Genomic DNA, 19,188 nt, shown 5'->3' with positions numbered 1-19,188 from the left:
TTGAAACCCACCTCTTTGGCCAAGCTTTTGGTCACCTGTCCTAATTTCTCCTTGGGTGGCTCGGTGTCAAATTTTTTCAGATTACGCTCCTGTGAAGCGCCTTGGGACGTTTTACTATGTTAAAGGTGCTATTCACAATCTATATTAATAGAAACATAGAAGATAGGAGCAGGAGTAGGCCATTCGGCCCCTCGAGCCTGTTCCGCCATTTAATGGGATCTTGGCTGATCATCCAAATTCAGTACCCTGTCCCTGCCTTCTCCCCATATCCCTTGATCCCTTTAGCCTTAAGAAATATATCGAACTCCTTCTTGAATATATTTAATGAATTGGCCTCCACCGCCCTCTGTGGTAGAGAATTCCACAGGTTCACCACTCTCTGGGTGAAGAAATTCCTCCTCATCTCTGTCCTAAATGGCTTACCCCTTATCCTTAGACTGTGACCCCTGGTTCTGGACTCCCCAACCATCAGGAACATCCTTCCTGCATCTAGTCTAGATGAATGACCTAGATGAAGGGACCGAGTGTAATGTATCCAAGTTTGCTGATGATACAAAGCTAGGTGGGACAGTAAGCTGTGAGAACACAAAAGAGTCTGCAAAGGGGTATAGATAGACTGAGTGAGTGGGCAGTAAGGTGGCAGATGGAGTATAATGTGGGGAAATGTGAGGTTATTCACTTTGGTAGGAAGAATAGAAAAACAGAATATTTTTTAAATGGTGAGAAACTTTCAAATGTTGGTGTTCAGAGAGTTCTGGGTGTCCTCGTGCAAGAAACACAGAAAGCTAGCATGCAGGTACAGCAAGCAATAAGGAAGGCAAATGGCATGTTGGCCTTTATTGCAAAGGGGGTTGGAGTATAAGAGTAAGGAAGTCTTGCTACAATTGTACAGGGCCCAGGTGAGACCACACCTGGAGCACTGTGCACAGTTTTGGTCTCCTTACCTAAGGAAGGATATACTTGCCTTGGAGGCGGTGCAACGAAGGTTCACTAGATTGATTCCTGGGAGGAGAGGGCTGCCCTATGAGGAGAGATTGTGTAGATTGGGCCGATACTCACTGGAGTTTAGAAGAATGAGAGGTGATCTCATTGAAACATACAAGATTCTGAGGGGGATTGACAGGGTAGATGCTGAGAGGTTGTTTCCCCCTGGCTGGAGAGTCTAGAACTAGGGGGCACAGTCTCAGGATAAAGGCTCGGCCATTTAAGACTGAGATGAGGAGGAATTTCTTCACTCAGAGGGTTGTGAATCTTTGGAATTCTCTGCCCCAGAGGGCTGTGGAGGCTGAGTCTTGAGTATATTCAAGGCTGAGAGCGATAGATTTTTGGACTCTAGGGGAATCGAGGGATATGGGGATTGAGCGGGAAAGTGGAGTTGAGGTCGAAGATCAGCCATGATCTTATTGAATGGCGGAGCAGGTTCGAGGGGCCGTATGGCTGACTCCTGCTCCTAATTCTTATATTTCTTATGTTCTTAAATGCAAGTTGTAGTTGATGTCTTTCTGTCTTAATATGGCTCATTTGTGATGAAGCTAAAGTAGGGATTGCAAGTGCCATAAACAGGGGTAGACTGTAATTTGCAGGCGGAATGTGATCGGGACAGTATGCTTGGATATAAGCTGAGAAAGATTGTGCTCTGTGATACAGAATCATTGGTTTTAAATGTTTAAACAGAGTGTCTCGTCAGCAGAACCCCAGCATGGACCAGTTGGGCCGAATGGCCTGTTTCTGTGCTGTACATTGTATGTAATTCTAAAGATCCCATGGCACTACGTCGAAGTAGAGCAGGGGAATTCTCCCCGCTGTCCTGGCCAATATTTATTCCTCAACCAACATCACTAAAAAACAGATTATCTGGTCATTATCACAGTGCTGTTTGTGGGATCTTGCTGTGCGCAACCTGACTGCTGCGCTTCCTATATTACAACAGTGACTGCACTTCAAAAGTACTTCATACCACGTGAAGGGCTTTGGTTGTGAAAGACGCTCTATAAATGCAAGTCTTGCTTTCTTTTAATAGAATGCGGAGCAGGCTCGAGGGGCTGAATGGCCTGCTCCTGTTCCTGTGTCTGCCCCGTGTAGATTTTATTGCAACGTGGACACCCAAATGATAGCAAGGTTTAAAAATAAAACCCTAAAATCTTGTTTCAGAGCCAAGGATCAAACTTTCAGTTTGTTACGGCACTTAAAGGGTTAATAGTATACGCAGTCGATCTCCCGTGGAGTTATGACCAAATGTAGACGTTGGGTGAGGCAGGCTTAGAGGGCGTGGGGATAATTACACCAGGACGTACAGACGTAATTGAATCCCCATTTTAAAGTCGTACATTCCGTCATCAAACTAGAGAAAAAGACAATAGAATCATAGAATGACACAGTACAGAAGGAGGCCATTCGGCCCATCGTGCCTGTGCCTGCTCTTTGAACGAGCTCTCCAATTAGTCCCACTCCCCCTGCTCTTTCCCCAGAGCCCTGCAAATGTTTCCCTTTCAAGTATTTCTCCAATTCCCTTTTGAAAGTTACTATTGAATCTGCTTCCACCGCCCTTTCAGGCAGCGCATTCCAGATCACAGCAACTCACTGCGTAAAAACATTCTCCTCATCTCCCCCCTGGTTCTTTTGCCGATTATCTTCAATCTGTGTCCTCTGGTTACCGACCCTCCTGCCACTGGAAACAGTTTCTCCCTGTCTACTCTATCAAAACCCCTCATGGTTTTGAACGCCTCTGTTAAATCTCCCCTTAACCTTCTGTGCTCCAAGGTGAACACTCCCAGCTTCTGTAGTCTCTCCACGTAGATTTAGAATCTGTCCCTCATACCATCTCTGTCTGTATGCCCCAATCCACAGTTTGTAGGTGTGCTTGCGAAGTGAGATTTATAACTGGTCCTCATTTTAGATTTATTGGGTTTTATGGTAGTAAATTCCAGAATGCGAATTCAAGAGAAGGGTTTGTTCTGTAATAAACATTAATTGCCGTACGCTCTAGCCTTCTCACTTTTTAATGATTGATTTGTATCAAATTTCCACAACCCCAGTGCATTCCTACCTGATTATAATCCTATCACGTCCATTTGCTATTTCCCGGTGCTGCTGTAGCATGTCCCTTTGCACGTAATTCCAGGTAGATGCTTTATCCTATTTTCATACATAATACAAGAACAGGATTCCAGTGAGTGTGGATTTTACACAGGATATGCAGAGAGGGGGGGCGATGGATATGCAGAGAGGGGGGGGCGATGGATATGCAGGGAGGGGGGGCGATGGATATGCAGAGAGGGGGGGCGATGGATATGCAGAGAGGGGGGCGATGGATATGCAGAGAGGGGGGCGATGGATATGCAGAGGGGGGCGATGGATATGCAGAGAGGGGGGCGATGGATATGCAGAGAGGGGGGCGATGGATATGCAGAGAGGGGGCGATGGATATGCAGAGGGGGGGGCGATGGATATGCAGAGAGGGGAGGCGATGGATATGCAGAGGGGGGCGATGGCTATGCAGAGAGGGGGCGATGGATATGCAGAGAGGGGGGCGATGGATATGCAGAGAGGGGGGCGATGGATATGCAGGGGGGGCGATGGATATGCAGAGAGGGGGGCGATGGATATGCAGAGAGGGGGCGATAGATATGCAGAGGGGGGGCGATGGATATGCAGGGGGGGGCAATGGATATGCAGAGAGGGGGGCGATGGATATGCAGAGAGGGGGGGCGATGGATATGCAGAGAGGGGGGGCGATGGATATGCAGAGAGGGGGGCGATGGATATGCAGAGAGGGGGGCGATGGATATGCAGAGAGGGGGGCGATGGATATGCAGGGGGGGCGATGGATATGCAGATAGGGGGGCGATGGATATGCAGGGGGGGGCGATGGATATGCAGGGGGGGCAATGGATATGCAGAGAGGGGGCGATGGATATGCAGAGGGGGGCGATGGATATGCAGAGGGGGGGGCGATGGATATGCAGAGAGGGGGGGCGATGGATATGCAGAGAGGGGGGGCCATGGATATGCAGAGAGGGGGCCATGGATATGCAGAGGGGGGGCGATGGATATGCAGAGAGGGTGGCGATGGATATGCAGGGGGGGGGCGATGGATATGCAGAGAGAGGGGGCGATGGATATGCAGAGGGGGGCGATGGATATGCAGAGAGGGGGGGCGATGGATATGCAGAGGGGGGGCGATGGATATGCAGAGAGGGGGGGCGATGGATATGCAGAGAGGGGGGGCCATGGATATGCAGAGGGGGGGCGATGGATATGCAGAGAGGGTGGCGATGGATATGCAGGGGGGGGCGATGGATATGCAGAGAGGGGGCGATGGATATGCAGAGAGGGGTGCGATGGATATGCAGAGAGGGGGCGATGGATATGCAGAGAGGGTGCGATGGATATGCAGAGAGGGGTGCGATGGATATGCAGAGAGGGGGCGATGGATATGCAGAGAGGGGGCGATGGATATGCAGAGAGGGGTGCGATGGATATGCAGAGGAGGCGATGGATATGCAGAGAGGGGGCGATGGATATGCAGAGAGGGGTGCGATGGATATGCAGAGAGGGGGCGATGGATATGCAGAGAGGGGGCGATGGATATGCAGAGAGGGGGCGATGGATATGCAGAGAGGGGGGCGATGGATATGCAGAGAGGGGGGCGATGGATATGCAGAGAGGGGGGCGATGGATATGCAGAGAGGGGAGGCGATGGATATGCAGAGAGGGGGGCGATGGATATGCAGATAGGGGTGCGATGGATATGCAGAGAGGGGTGCGATGGATATGCAGAGAGGGGGGCGATGGATATGCAGAGGGGGGGCGATGGATATGCAGAGAGGGGGGGCCATGGATATGCAGAGAGGGGGGGCCATGGATATGCAGAGAGGGGGGGCCATGGATATGCAGAGAGGGGGGGCCATGGATATGCAGAGAGGGGGGGCGATGGATATGCAGAGAGGGGGGGGCGATGGATATGCAGGGAGGGGGGGCGATGGATATGCAGAGAGGGGGGGCGATGGATATGCAGAGAGGGGGGCGATGGATATGCAGAGAGGGGGGCGATGGATATGCAGAGAGGGGGGCGATGGATATGCAGAGAGGGGGCGATGGATATGCAGAGAGGGGGCGATGGATATGCAGAGAGGGGAGGCGATGGATATGCAGAGGGGGGCGATGGCTATGCAGAGAGGGGGCGATGGATATGCAGAGAGGGGTGCGATGGATATGCAGAGAGGGGGCGATGGATATGCAGAGAGGGGGCGATGGATATGCAGAGAGGGGGCGATGGATATGCAGAGAGGGGGGCGATGGATATGCAGAGAGGGGGGCGATGGATATGCAGAGAGGGGGGCGATGGATATGCAGAGAGGGGAGGCGATGGATATGCAGAGAGGGGGGCGATGGATATGCAGATAGGGGTGCGATGGATATGCAGAGAGGGGTGCGATGGATATGCAGAGAGGGGGGCGATGGATATGCAGAGAGGGGGGGCGATGGATATGCAGAGAGGGGGGGCCATGGATATGCAGAGAGGGGGGGCCATGGATATGCAGAGAGGGGGGGCCATGGATATGCAGAGAGGGGGGCCATGGATATGCAGGGGGGGCGATGGATATGCAGAGAGGGGGGGCGATGGATATGCAGAGGGGGTGGGCGATGGATATGCAGAGAGGGGGGGCGATAGATATGCAGAGAGGGGGGGCGATGGATATGCAGAGAGGGGGGGCGATGGATATGCAGAGAGGGGGCGATGGATATGCAGAGAGGGGGGCGATGGATATGCGGGGGGGCGATGGATATGCAGAGAGGGGGGCGATGGATATGCAGAGAGGGGGGCGATGGATATGCAGAGAGGGGGCGATGGATATGCAGAGGGGGCGATGGATATGCAGAGAGGGGGCGATGGATATGCAGAGGGGGCGATGGATATGCAGAGGGGGGGCGATGGATATGCAGGGGGGGCGATGGATATGCAGAGAGGGAGACGATGGATATGCAGAGAGGGGACGATGGATATGCAGAGGGGGGGGCGATGGATATGCAGAGAGGGGGGGCGATGGATATGCAGAGAGGGGGGGCGATGGATATGCAGAGAGGGGGGGCGATGGATATGCAGGGAGGGGGGGCCATGGATATGCAGAGAGGGGGGCCATGGATATGCAGAGAGGGGGGGCCATGGATATGCATAGAGGGTGGCGATGGATATGCAGGGGGGGCGATGGATATGCAGAGGGGGTGGGCGATGGATATGCAGAGAGGGGGCGATGGATATGCAGAGGGGTGCGATGGATATGCAGAGAGGGGGCGATGGATATGCAGAGAGGGGTGCGATGGATATGCAGAGAGGGGGCGATGGATATGCAGAGGGGGCGATGGATATGCAGAGAGGGGGGCGATGGATATGCAGAGAGGGGGGCGATGGATATGCAGAGAGGGGGCGATGGATATGCAGAGAGGGGTGTGATGGATATGCAGAAAGGGGGCGATGGATATGCAGAGAGGTGGGCGATGGATATGCAGAGAGGGGGCAATGGATATGCAGAGAGGGGGCGATGGATATGCAGAGAGGGGGCGATGGATATGCAGAGAGGGGGCGATGGATATGCAGAGAGGGGTCGATGGATATGCAGAGAGGGGGCGATGGATATGCAGAGAGGGGGGCGATGGATATGCAGAGAGGGGTGCGATGGATATGCAGAGAGGGGGCGATGGATATGCAGAGAGGGGGCGATGGATATGCAGAGAGGGGGGCGATGGATATGCAGAGAGGGGGGCGATGGATATGCAGAGAGGGGGGCGATGGATATGCAGAGAGGGGGGGCGATGGATATGCAGAGAGGGGTGCGATGGATATGCAGAGGGGGGGGCGATGGATATGCAGAGAGGGGGGCGATGGATATGCAGAGAGGGGGGGCGATGGATATGCAGAGACGGGGGCGATGGATATGCAGAGAGGGGGGGCGATGGATATGCAGAGAGGGGGGCGATGGATATGCAGAGAGGGGGGCGATGGATGTTGCCAATATAACTCCCCTGTGGTGCGGTGCCCAGAACTGAATGCACTACTCCAGAAGGGGTCTAACCAGAGCTTTATACAACTGTCTCTTCTTCTTAGGCAGCCCCTCGAAACCGAGGATGACTTAAAGGGTGGAAGATGCCTGTGCGTGAATTCTTTTAAACTGTAGCATAACCTCCACCCCTTTGTATTCCAGCCCTCTTGAGATGAAGGTTAACATTCCATTAGCCTTTTTAATTATTTTTTGTAGCTGTCCACTAGTTTTTAGTGATTTCTGTACACGGATCCCTAAATCTCTCGGCTCCTCCACAGTTTGTCACCATTTAGAAAAAACGCTGATCGATCTTTCTTGGGTTCAAAATGGATGTCCTCACACTTTCCCCACATTAAACTCCGATCTGCCACAGTTTTGCCCACTCACTTCATCTCTCAATGTCCCTTTGCAACGTTCTGCTCCCCTCTACACGACTTAATGTGCCAGCAAACTTGGTGCAGATATCCATTATCCCTACTCTCTGCCTCCTCCCTCCTAACCAATAACCCTTGTCAAAAGGTTGCCTGCAATTTCCATGCGCTCTCATATATCGGGAGGGAGTGATGGGCAACGTTCCCTCTAATTTTTTTTGTGCGCGGTCCCTTTAAATTTGCTGCGCGGCCGCACAGGCAGGCTATCTGTTCCAGCGGCGGGGCTGGTGAGCGGCCCGCGCAGGACCTCCCGATCGATCCGCGCACCTTAGGGGGAAATTTGGTACCATTTCTCTTCATGATACGATTGTGAATCATGCAGAATGATATCAGAGGCTGCGGTTTGTCACAGACTATAGTGAGTGTCTCTTGCAATGTCTGCCATTGTAACTGACCCTTCCCCTGTGCTTTCATTTGTTCTCAATCGTTACATCTGAAGCGAATAATAATATAATTGAGATTAAATAAAGTACTGCAAATGATAGATTAGGGCAGAGCTTTGAAGAGTATCTGGAAGTCCACTACATCTTCTATAACTTGGGGAAAGTACTGATTGATGTATGGGCATTGAAAGGGTGAGAAGGGGCAAAGTGCCTAAATCACAGAAATCACAGAAACCCCACAGTGCAGATAGAGGCCATTTCGGCCCATCGAGCCTGCACCGACACATATCCCACCCGATCCCCGTAATCCCTGCACCAACACATATCCCACCCTATCCCCGTAACCCCACGTATTTAATCCCCCTAACACTAAGGGTCAATTTATCATAGCCAATCAACCTAACCTGCACATCTTTGGACTGTGGGAGGAAACCGGAGCACCCGGAGGAAACCCACGCAAACACGGGGAGAATGTGCAAACTCCACACAGACAGTCGCCCGAGGCCGGATTCGAACCCGGGTCCCTGGCGCTGTGAGACAACAGTGCTAACCACTATGCCACCGTCCTAGTACAGGAACATTTGTGATATCCGGCACCGACGGGACCGAGTTGTTGCCGTTAGATCAAAACTGCCGGACAAACCAGTGCGAATGTTAAAATATACGGAGCTTTTGAGCTCCTAAACAGTCGGCCGTAGCTTGCAAGTGTCTCTGTAGCTAAGTAACAGCTTCAGCTAGACCTTGCAGAGCCTGACTGGGGGGAAAAAAAGCAACGAGAAGTAAAAAAACTTATAGGAAACGGCTCCTGAATTTTGCCGGTAGATAGAGCTTTCCGGACATTTAACCTCCAGATAATCGAAAGTTTCCTGTCGTTTTCTTAAGTCAGTGGGCTTGGAGGGAGATGGGAGTTGGAGGGAGGAAGGGTGGGAGTTGGAGGGAGATGGGGGGAGTTGGAGGAGGGGGGAGTTGGAGGGAGATGGGGGGAGTTGGAGGAGGGGGGAGTTGGAGGAGGGGGGAATTGGAGGGAGGAGGGGGGAGTTGGAAGGAGGAGGGGGTAGTTGGAGGGGGGAGTTGGAGGCAGGGGGGAGGAGGGGGGAGTTGGAGGGAGGAGGGGGGAGTTGGAGGGAGGAGGGGGGAGTTGGAGGCAGGGGGGAGTTGGAGGGAGGAGGGGGGAGTTGGAGGGAAGAGGGGGGAGTTGGAGGCAGGGGGGAGTTGGAGGGAGGAGGGGGGAGTTGGAGGGAGGAGGGGGGAGTTGGAGGGAGGGGGCGGGTTGGATGGAGAAGAGGGTGTTTAGAGGGGGAAGTGGTTTCTTTACCATGGTCATCGAGTTGGGGCAAAGTGAGCCAAAGGTATCAGCATTCTCTCGGAGAATTAGCCACTGATTTGTCACGGCAGGAGAGGGAAGGAGGAATGATGGAAGTCAAGAGGGACCAATGGAGTGGCTGCAGGATGACGTTAGTTGATGCTTTATTTCGGTCAAGTTCTGAATATTTAAATAAGTAGTGGGTTTTACCAAGATTACAGCACAGAGGAAAGTGGTGCGGGCAGGCTGAGGCAGCAGAGGGCAGGAAGACTAGAGGCGAGATGATCATCATATCTGATGTAAGGGGAAGAGTGAATAGTGAGGTTCTCCAATCCAGTAATCGCATTGCCTACCCCCATCACCATGCCATCAGCTCTTCTCAAACCGCAGGACCCCAGCTACTTCGAAGGCCTGTAAGCAAAAGTTGTGGAACTCAATGTTGAGTCCAGAAGGCTGCAAAGTGCCTCATTGAAAAATGAGGTGCTGTTCCTCGAGCTTGACTTGAGCTTCATAAAAGGATGTTAAGAAGTTGGCCATTGGGAAACAAAAACAATGCACGATGGTTTCGGGAAGGGATGCGCCACACTGTAATATTGACACCAGAATACCAACAACCTCAGCAAGGCACCCGAGCCACGATTGTAGTGTGCAGGACAGAGTAAGATTTAGTTTGGGGTGCGGTGGAGAACTCGGGGAAAGCTTTTGTACATTGTTTCCTGTAGCGCTGAAGATCAGTCCTGTACGATGACTCAGTGAGCAGTTTGTAAACCTCTCTGGATGGGCATTGCATCAACACTAGCAGAACAGGCTGTAGTTTCCGAATTTATTTATTTGAGCTTTATGCAACATTGCTGAAACCCTCATCCCTGCCTTTGTTACCTCCAGACTCGAATATTCCAACGCTCTCCTGGCCCAGCCTCCCATCGTCCACCCTCCATAAACTTCAGCTCATCCAAAACTCTGCTGCCCCGTGTCCTAACTCGCACCAGTCCCGTTCGCCCATCACCCCCCCTGCTCGCTGACCTACATTGGCTCCCGGTCCGGCCACACCTCGATTTAAAAATTCTCATCCTTGTTTTCAAATCCCTCCGTGGCCTCGCCCCTCTCCCTATCTCTGTAATCTCCTCCAGCTCTAGAACCCCCCCCCCCACCACCCCCGGGATCTCTGCGCTCCCCCAATTCTGGCCTCTCGCGCATCCTCGATTTTAATCGCTCCACCATTGGCGGCCGTGCCTTCAGCTGTCAAGGTCCTAAGCTCTGGAATTCTCTCCTGTAACCTCTGCTTTCTACACGTGTCCTAAATGATAATAGGTTCACGTGGATAGGATTGTGGAAAAACTGGACCTTACCCAGTGCAATCTTTCCTATCTGACTTTGTGTGTGCAGGAGTTGTGTAGCTAGAATGAGCTAGGTGCGTTTTGTTGAGTGCACTGGCTGATAACGGTTGTTATTGGAGCTCTGGGTTTGTGATAAGGGGAGCAGAGTTCAGATTCAATTCAATTCAATTTTATTTGCCATATGTAACTAGTACAATGGAATGCTTACTCCCCGTAGGGACACGTCAGCTATTCTTACAGCACCGTGATTCCAGACTCCATCCAGTCCTGTGAGGGAGGGTATAGAGAGAGAGGAGAAATGGCATACCTCCCCCCTCCTCCCCATAGAACTTGTATTTCTCTAGCGCCTTTCACCACCTCAGGACATCCAAAGCGCTTTACAGCCAATGAAATACTTTTGAAGTGTAGTCACTGTTGTAATGTAGGAAATGCAGCAGCCAATTTCTGCACAGCAAGCTCCCACAAACAGCCATTAAATAAATGACATGGTAACGTATTTCTTTAGTGATGTTGATTGAGGGATAAATATTGGCCAGGAAACCGGGGAGAACTCCCCTACTCTTCTTCAGATAGTGCCGTGGGATCTTTTACGTCCACCTGAGAGAGCAGAGGGGACCTCGGTTTAACGTCTCATCTGAAAAGACAGCACCTCCGACAGTGCAGCACTCCCTCAGTACTGGAGTGTCAGCCTAGGTTTTTGTGCTCAAGTCTCTGGAGTGGGACTTGAACCCACAAACTTCTGACTCAGAGACGAAAGTGGTGCCCACTGAGCCACGGCTGACACTTAAAAAGCTGTTTCGGGAACAGGAGTGGGCCATTCAGCCCCTCGAGCCTGTTCCGCCATTCAGTTAGACCACGGCTGATCTGACTGGTGCTAAGCACTGTATTAAGCAGTCTCTTGAGGCGTTTGCTCGTGTTGGACCATTTAATCTGTGACCTGGTATTCTCCCTTTTAACAGGCACCAGCGTACGTGTACGTGCTGTGCGGCCTGGGGTTATTTATTTACCAATCTTTGGACGCCATCGATGGGAAACAAGCCAGAAGAACCAATAGCAGCTCTCCGCTCGGGGAGCTTTTCGACCATGGCTGTGATTCCTTTTCCACAGGTACGTGGGGGTAGAGGAACAGCGGGATCTGGGGGTACAGATACACTGATCACTGAAAGTAGCAACGCGGGTTAATAAGGCCATAAAAAAAAAAGCAAACCAACCACTCAGGTTCATTTCTAGAGGGATAGAATTGAAAAGCAGAAAAGTTATGTTAAATTTGTATAGAATCTTGGTTAGACCACACTTGGAGTACTGCATACAGTTCTGGTCGCCATATTATAAAAAGAATATCGAGACACTGGAGAAGGTGCAAAAAACATTAATTAGAATGATACCAGCGCTGAGGTTATACCTATCAGGAAAGATTGAACAGGCTGATTCTATTTTGCCTCTCCCAGGAGATCACATGGCTCCGGGTGAGTGGGAATTGTATAATATTGTGATATATAAGTCATCACTACTGTGTGGGAGAGGCCGGATGGACCAGTGGGTCTTTTCCCATCCGTCTTTGTTCGCATAAAACCTTGGTTAAACCACATTGTGAGCGGTTCTGGTCTCCATATTATAAAAAGGATTTCGGGGCACTGGAGAGGGTGCAACAAGGATTTACTGGAATGATACCAGAATTGAGAGCTTACACCCATCAGGAAAGATTGAACAGGCTGGGGCTCTATTCTCTAGAAAATAGAAGACTGAGGGGTGACCTGATAGAGGTCTTTAAAATTATGATAGGGTAGACGTAGAGAAGATGTTTCCACTTGTGGGCGAGACCAGAACTAGAGGCCATCAATATCAGATAGTCACTAATAAATCCAATCGGGAATTCAGGAGAAACTTCTTTACCCAGAGAGTGGTGAGAATGTGGAACTCGCTGCCACAGGGAGTGGTTGAGGTGAATAGTATAGATACATTTAAGGGGAAGCTGGATAAACGCATGAGGGAGAAAGGAATATAATGTTATGGTGATGGGGTGAGATGAAGAGGGGTGGGAGGAGGCTCGTGTGGAGCATAAACGCTGGCACGGAGCAGTTGGGCCGAATGGTCAGTTTCTGTGCTGTGAATACTCGAATACTTCGTAATCTCATTCCAATTCCGGCAGCAAATGCGTTTGTTGATTTGCGGACCAGAGCACCTCCGCTGAGTGCCAGAGAAAGCGGGAGATCAAAAACGGGTCAGAATTTGTTTCTGATCGCTTTAAAAGCCATCTTCTCTGCGAACTTTAATAAACTCTCACATAACTGCAACTTAGAGCGCTGACGGTGAGCCTGTAGTGCTTCCTCCTGCCGCGTTGTAACTCTGTTGCTCCTTTCTCTTTCTTGTAGTTATCATTGGTTTGGGCAGCTGCCTGGCCGTTCGCCTGGGAACCGAGTCCGACCTGATGTTCTTCTGCTGTTTTATTGGCGTCTTTATGTTCTACTGCGCTCACTGGCAGACCTACGTTTCCGGGTCCCTACGATTTGGCAAGTAAGTCCGCATGTTTTATTTTCCCCACCCCACAGGATCTACCCATGGGGATAGTTCTCTCTCGTGCGGGGAAGATGGGGAGGGGGGAAGATGGGGAGGAGGGAGGTTATGTGTCCAAGAATGTAGCTGCATGAACAAAAGGCAGAAGTAACTGAGTGTGAGTGCAGAACTGGACATTGACTTCCGGTGCATTCCCATAGAGAACGCACTTGGAGTAGTGTGAGCGGTTCCGGTATCCTTATCATAAAAAGGATATAGAGGCACTGGAGAAGGTGCAAGAAAAAGAATTACTAGAATGATACCAAAATTGAGAGGTTGTACTAATCAGGGAAGGTTGAACAGCCTGGGGCTCTTTTCTGTAGAAAAGAGAAGGTTGAGGTGTGACCTGATCGAGATCTTTAAGATTATGAAGGGGTTTGATAGGGTAGACATAGAGATGTTTCCACTTGTGGGGGAGACCAGAACTAGGGGCCAAAAATATCAGATAGTCACTAATAAATCCAATCGGGAATTCAGGAGAAACTTCTTTACCCAGAGAGTGGTGAGAATGTGGAACTCGCTGCCACAGGGAGTGGTGGAGGCGAATAGCAGAGATACATTTGAGGGGAAGCTGGATAAACACATGAGGGAGAACGGAATAGAAGGATATGCTGATGGGGTGAGATGAAGAGGGGTGGGAGGAGGCTGGTGTGGAGCAGAAACACCGGCACAGACCCGTTGGGCCGAATGGCCTGTTTCTGTGCTGTGAATACTGTGTAATTTCTATTTTGCAAGCAGGAGCTGCTCATTGGATTGGAGCTTCGAGTCATAAACTATTATTGAATCACGGCACAGAAACAGGCCATTCAGCCCATCGTATTGCACGGCTTTCACGACTCACAGTTTCCACTACTGTACAGTTTTGATATATTTAATAGCCAAAATGCAGAAGAATTGGATATGTACTTGAAAAGGAAAAATGTTCAGGGCTATGGGGAAAGAGCAGGGGGGAGTGGGACTAATTGGAGAGCTCGTTCAAAGAGCCGGCACAGGCACGATGGGCCGAATGGCCGCCTCCTGTGCTGTAATATTCTATGATTATCAGATGTTAACCCATCTAAAATAAACAGTGTTAAAGCCTGCTTAAAAATAACACCAACAGGATATTAGTGCGAGTGTATTAAGCATTTGAAATCGATCTGTGCCAATTGGATCCTCTACCCGACTTTGCGTGCGATGACTCGTTGTGAGCGTACGACCAATTTACGATGTAAACTGTAATAATATAGAGAGAGCGTGTTACTAAAGTGACTTATGTTTTGATGTTACTGCACACACGCAGGCTCATTGTATGTAACATCTAAGAGGGCTGATTCTACGAGCGCAGGTTAATCAATGGGGGAGCCGCACAGCCGTCCAGCCACCCATACCATGAGGTAATGGGTGATTAGAATGCAAGGGCGGAGAGCAATGTTCCCGCGAGGCGGCGTAGCTATGGCAAAGGTCCCTCGCAGGATGCTCACCGGCTTCTCCGTTGTAGATACTGTGCATGCGCGGAGATTTAAAGGGACCAACAGAAACAGGCCGCGCAGAACGAAGCGCAGCTTACAGGGAGCATTGGCGGAGGGTGGTGGGTTGCGGGCCTGAGATTTCCTGATTCATGCGCGTCAGGCAGCTGAGGCTCCCCTTGGGCGATGCCGGCTCTAGAATCAGCCACAAAGTGTTTGGCTTGGTGGCTGTCTGATTGGCTGTACGTTAACTGACAGCAGTTTTAACCACTGATCTCTCTGTGTCCGATCAGAGTTGATGTAACTGAAGTTCAAATCTGCATAATACTCATCTTTTTCTTGTCTGCCATTGGAGGAGCGACGCTTTGGGATTACGAGGTGAGCTGTACTTTAAGTGATGGCTGCCTGCTTTTGTTGATGAGCTGCAGTGCGAGGCCGAGCTGTAACTAGAATAAAAGAATTGGATTGATTTATTTATGTCGGGTATTCCACATCCTCGGGCGAATGAATTCATCCTGAAGTGCAGTCACTGCTGTAATGCAGGGACACATGGCAACCAATTTGTGCACAGCAAGATCCCACAAACAGCAATAGTCCAAGGCTAGCGTTGAGTCCAGCTCTCTAAATCTCCGGCACAGCACGCGCTTTGTATCCCCTTAACCCGAGCTGTGCGTTCCCTTCAGATGCCATCTGTCCACCTGGGCCGAGAGGATGAGGATAGGGCCGTGGGTGCGGAGATCTGTGAGTCTCCCGTCAGGCTGCTCCAGATTTGATCGGGAGATGTAAGAGGGTAAACAGCGAGAGGCTGGGGAATAGTGGGTATGGGATGAGGTAGGAGATTGGGGGTATGGGATACGGGACGGGGGTATGAGGGTATGGGATGGAGGTAGGAGATGGGGGTATGAGATATGGCACAGGGGGTATGGGATTGAGGACCGAGGATATGGGACAAGAGGGTATTCGATAGGGGAGAGTGGGTATGGGGCAGGGCTGTGGGGAAAGAGCAGGGGGCAGTGGGACTAATTGGAGAGCTCGTTCAAAGAGCCGGCACAGGCACGATGGGCCGAATGGCCTCCTTCTGTGCTGTATGATTCTATTCTAGGGCCGAGGGGGGTCTTGAGGCAAAGTCTTTGAACGTGTCTCTGAACACCCCCCACCTCCACCCACACCTCACTTCTGATTGGTTCTGCACGGTGACCGAGATTGTAATATCACCGTGGACCTGTAGATATCACCGGAGGGTGGCGTTTAAATCTGAGCTGTACCAGAGAAAGTACAACCCACGGTCACTGGTTTTGTTCTCTTCCCCCGCCCCATTCCATTCGCCCAGTTTTGAATTGCCATCCTTGCTACCCCCTGTCCTGGACCCTGGCCCCGGGGAGTGGCATGTCCGGCTTCACCTGACGGGCTACAGACCTGCACACAGGGGCCGGCAGTGACGGGGCTGCACCCTCCCACGTGGGTCCCATCACGCCCGTCTGCGGCCTAACTGCAAAACGGCAGAGGTCATGCTGGCTGAATCCGAGTCAGCCCGCTCTGATCCAGCGATCCGCCTCGGCGGGCTCAGATTCTCCTTCCCGTTTAACGGGCGGAGTTTTATTGTCAGAGCAAGTTCAGTTGCTGTGTGATCCGGGAAGAGTAGTTCATTTGTTTGCTCTTTTTGAAGGGACCTTCTGATCGTCCCTGTACAGTTAGTCTGAAATAAGTGCTATACATATACCGTTAATTAGGGCTGGGTTGGTCTGTGGATTATTAATGTTCTACATCAAAAATGTGTGTTTAAAAATATGCTGCGTTAATGACATTTGGTGAGATTGTGTATCTTGTCTTCATAGACTCTCTGAACATTATACTGGATGTTTAGTAATTGCCTTGTTGTCAATACCTGCCACCCTGCTGCTCTATCAATCAACCAGTGGGGGAAATCGCAAAGTGCCTGCCTCTTTCCAGGAGACACCACTTTCCTGTTACCTAGGTTATCGCAGAATGCGTTACTCATCTTGAAACGTGTTTGTTCTGGCAATGAGATGCCTTGGACAACATTCTTCCCTCAAACAACACCATTAACTGGTCATTTGCCTCACTGCTGTTTGTGGGATTTCACTGTACCCTGATATTGCTGCCACGTTCCTCTATGTAGTTGACCGCCCTTCAAAGCAATTCATTGTATGCATTGACTGCCCTTTAGAGTAAATCGCTGTTTGTGAAGTGGTTTGGCGGGGCTTTGAGAGATGTCAAAATGCAAGTTTGTTCATTCTTCCTATTCCACGTTCCTCACTCCTCTTCCTCTGGTAAAGGGTTAATTAGCCGTGCACGTTTTTGCATTCTAGTATGAGTCTCAATTACTCGATTTATGAGCGGTCCGTAAGAATCATTTCTGTTCTAGTACGGAGTATCTCGGAGTAGGAAAGAGGTTGATGCTCTGTGATCCTTCCACAGCTCTCTGTGTAAGCAGGAGCGTGTATGGTCACGGGGAAGATCCCGTTACTATTGCTCATTGTTATTGTTTAAGCAGCTGTTCCCAGTTACTGCACTGCTGTTGTTGGTTTTATTCTTGTTTTTTCACTTCCTCTGCTCAATTGGAGCTGAGGTTGTCCATGGGTGAGTGGGGGTTAACATATTACATTGAATTTACGGCTCAGAAACAGGCCATTCACCCAACGGGTCTATGCCAGTGTTTATTGCTCCACACGAGCCTCCTCCCACCCTACTTCATCCTTTATAGAGGGGATGATATAGTAAGCTCATTCTTCCTGGACAGTTACTCTTAGATGAGTCTCAATTGTAATTTGTTTTACTTTTGTCCAATGTTCCCTCTAATTTTTTTTTTTACTCGTGCGTGGTCCCTTTAAATTTGCCGTACATGCGCGGTGTCTTTTCCAGCGGCACCAGCCGGTGAGCGACCTGCACGGGACCTCCCGATCAACGCACGGCCACGCACCTTAGGGGGAAACATTGCTTCTGTCTCCTCTCTAGCAGTGCTTGGAGGTCATTTTAATTTAGAAAGTACAACAGTGCAAGGCGGGCAATTTGCTTTTCCTCCAACTTAACTGAAATGAAGATTTATCGTCTTATTTAAAATTGAGATTTCAGTCCAGCGAGCGATGTTTACGACTCTTCGATCTCGGGCAGTGGCTTCCTTTGTGACGGGAGCCCCCGTGTTACAAGCCTTAAGTTGCACGTAACCGGGACACAACAGGCTCGTAGTGATGAAATTCCGTTTACATGTGCAGTCCAAAGAGGTATTGACACAAAATTTATGTTGCTTACTTCTTTTTTTGTTGTGTTCTGCTGCCTCTGGACATTGCCCATAAAACTTTACACGGGATGGCTAAAGAAAGGTAATACTCTTTCTAAACTTGTGTTGTAATTATGCCGAGTGAGTGAGTGAGGGTCAGAATGTGAAGACGGATGGTGTTTTTGAGTTCTGCATTAACAGTGCCTCAGCCATCAATAGATTGATCGTGGTTCTGTTGTGTGGTGCACTCACAGCACATTTTACCGTCTTACTATTGATGTTAATCCAGTTCTTTTGATTATTTCTTCCAATAAAGATTCCAGTACTAGGACTGAGAATGAAGATGCTACCTGTGTTCGGAATAATAGGGGGAGCAATCTATTCCTTAACCAATTACTTCCGGGTCATCTTCACTGGTGGCACAGGCAAGAACGGGTCCACGATAGCGGTATGCAGAGCCAATGAAGACCAGCGTATTTTCCACAAGTTATTATCGACCTGTAGCTGCTGATGTTCATTGTTACATTCCTTATTTTTCTAGGGTACCAGTGTCCTCTCACCAGCCTTGCACATTGGGCTGGTTCTAATCATGGCCACAATGATCTACAAAAAATCCACAACGCGTTTGTTTGAGAATCACCCTTGCCTCTACGTTTTAACATTCGGATGCGTAGCTTCAAAAATCACGAACAAATTAGTGGTACGTTAATTTCAAACAAATCGAAGTGACAAGTGTTGCCTTTTTTTTTTATTGGGTCCCTCCTTTCAACGCTATACGGCTATTGGAAATCCAACTCCCATGACCCAAAGCGCCACCACCGCACAGGATGGTAGGCTGTCCCAACCATTAATCCCTCAATCGCCGGCTCGCTCAAGTGTGCAGAGCAGAATTCTGTCTGTTCTGATTGTGCTTTCACACAGACTTACGGTCATTGGCAAAAGAAGCAGAGGGGGAAAATGAGCAGAATGTTTTTTTACGCAGCGAGTTGTTGTGATCTGGAACGCGCTGCCTGAAAGGGCGGTGGAAGCAGATTCATAGTAACTTTCAAAAGGGAATTGGATCAATACTTGAAAAGGAGAAATTGCATATTTATGGAGAAACAGCAGGGGGAGTGGGACTAATTGGAGAGCTCTTTCGCAGAGCCGGCACAGGCACGATGGGCCGAATGGCCTCCTTCTGTGCTGTATGATTCTTTGTGAACTCTATTTGATGATGGTGTTCTCAACTTTATCAGAATCACTTGGAGCAGCTGCTAACCCACATTTACTGGGCGCTGCCTCCCAGGGGGTTGCTTGAGTAACAAAGCTATTGCAGTGCATCGGGTTTGTTTTTTTGTTGTTTATTTGTGTGGAACACTGGTGTCAGCTGCTGCAAACTCCAGTAAGACAATGCCTGCCGTGTTCAGTATAAGTTTTCAACTGTAATATTACAAACTCCCCAGAGAAGGGAGTTGG

The 19,188-nt window shown here is 50.1% G+C and overlaps 1 protein-coding gene across 2 annotated transcripts in view; it reads left to right on the top strand.

The window, feature by feature from the left end:
- Positions 1 to 19,188, top strand: part of chpt1 (choline phosphotransferase 1) — a 31,694-nt gene that overhangs the window by 7,552 nt on the left and 4,954 nt on the right. The window contains exons 2-6 of one of the 2 annotated variants that reach the window (XM_086009606.1): positions 11,454 to 11,601; positions 12,867 to 13,008; positions 14,789 to 14,873; positions 18,050 to 18,181; positions 18,275 to 18,433. In XM_086009606.1, the coding sequence (XP_085865732.1) occupies positions 11,454 to 11,601; positions 12,867 to 13,008; positions 14,789 to 14,873; positions 18,050 to 18,181; positions 18,275 to 18,433 (666 nt within the window). The remainder of the gene's footprint in view (positions 1 to 11,453; positions 11,602 to 12,866; positions 13,009 to 14,788; positions 14,874 to 18,049; positions 18,182 to 18,274; positions 18,434 to 19,188) is intronic. The other variant, XM_086009607.1, reaches the window with a different exon arrangement.

The sequence above is a fragment of the Somniosus microcephalus genome, chromosome 16, assembly GCF_052327205.1.
Source record: "Somniosus microcephalus isolate GS21.2 chromosome 16, FLI_Smic_1.0, whole genome shotgun sequence".
Lineage (NCBI taxonomy): Eukaryota > Metazoa > Chordata > Chondrichthyes > Squaliformes > Somniosidae > Somniosus > Somniosus microcephalus.
The sequence above is the reverse complement of the archived record's forward strand: the minus strand, read 5'-3'. Positions and strand labels throughout refer to the sequence as shown.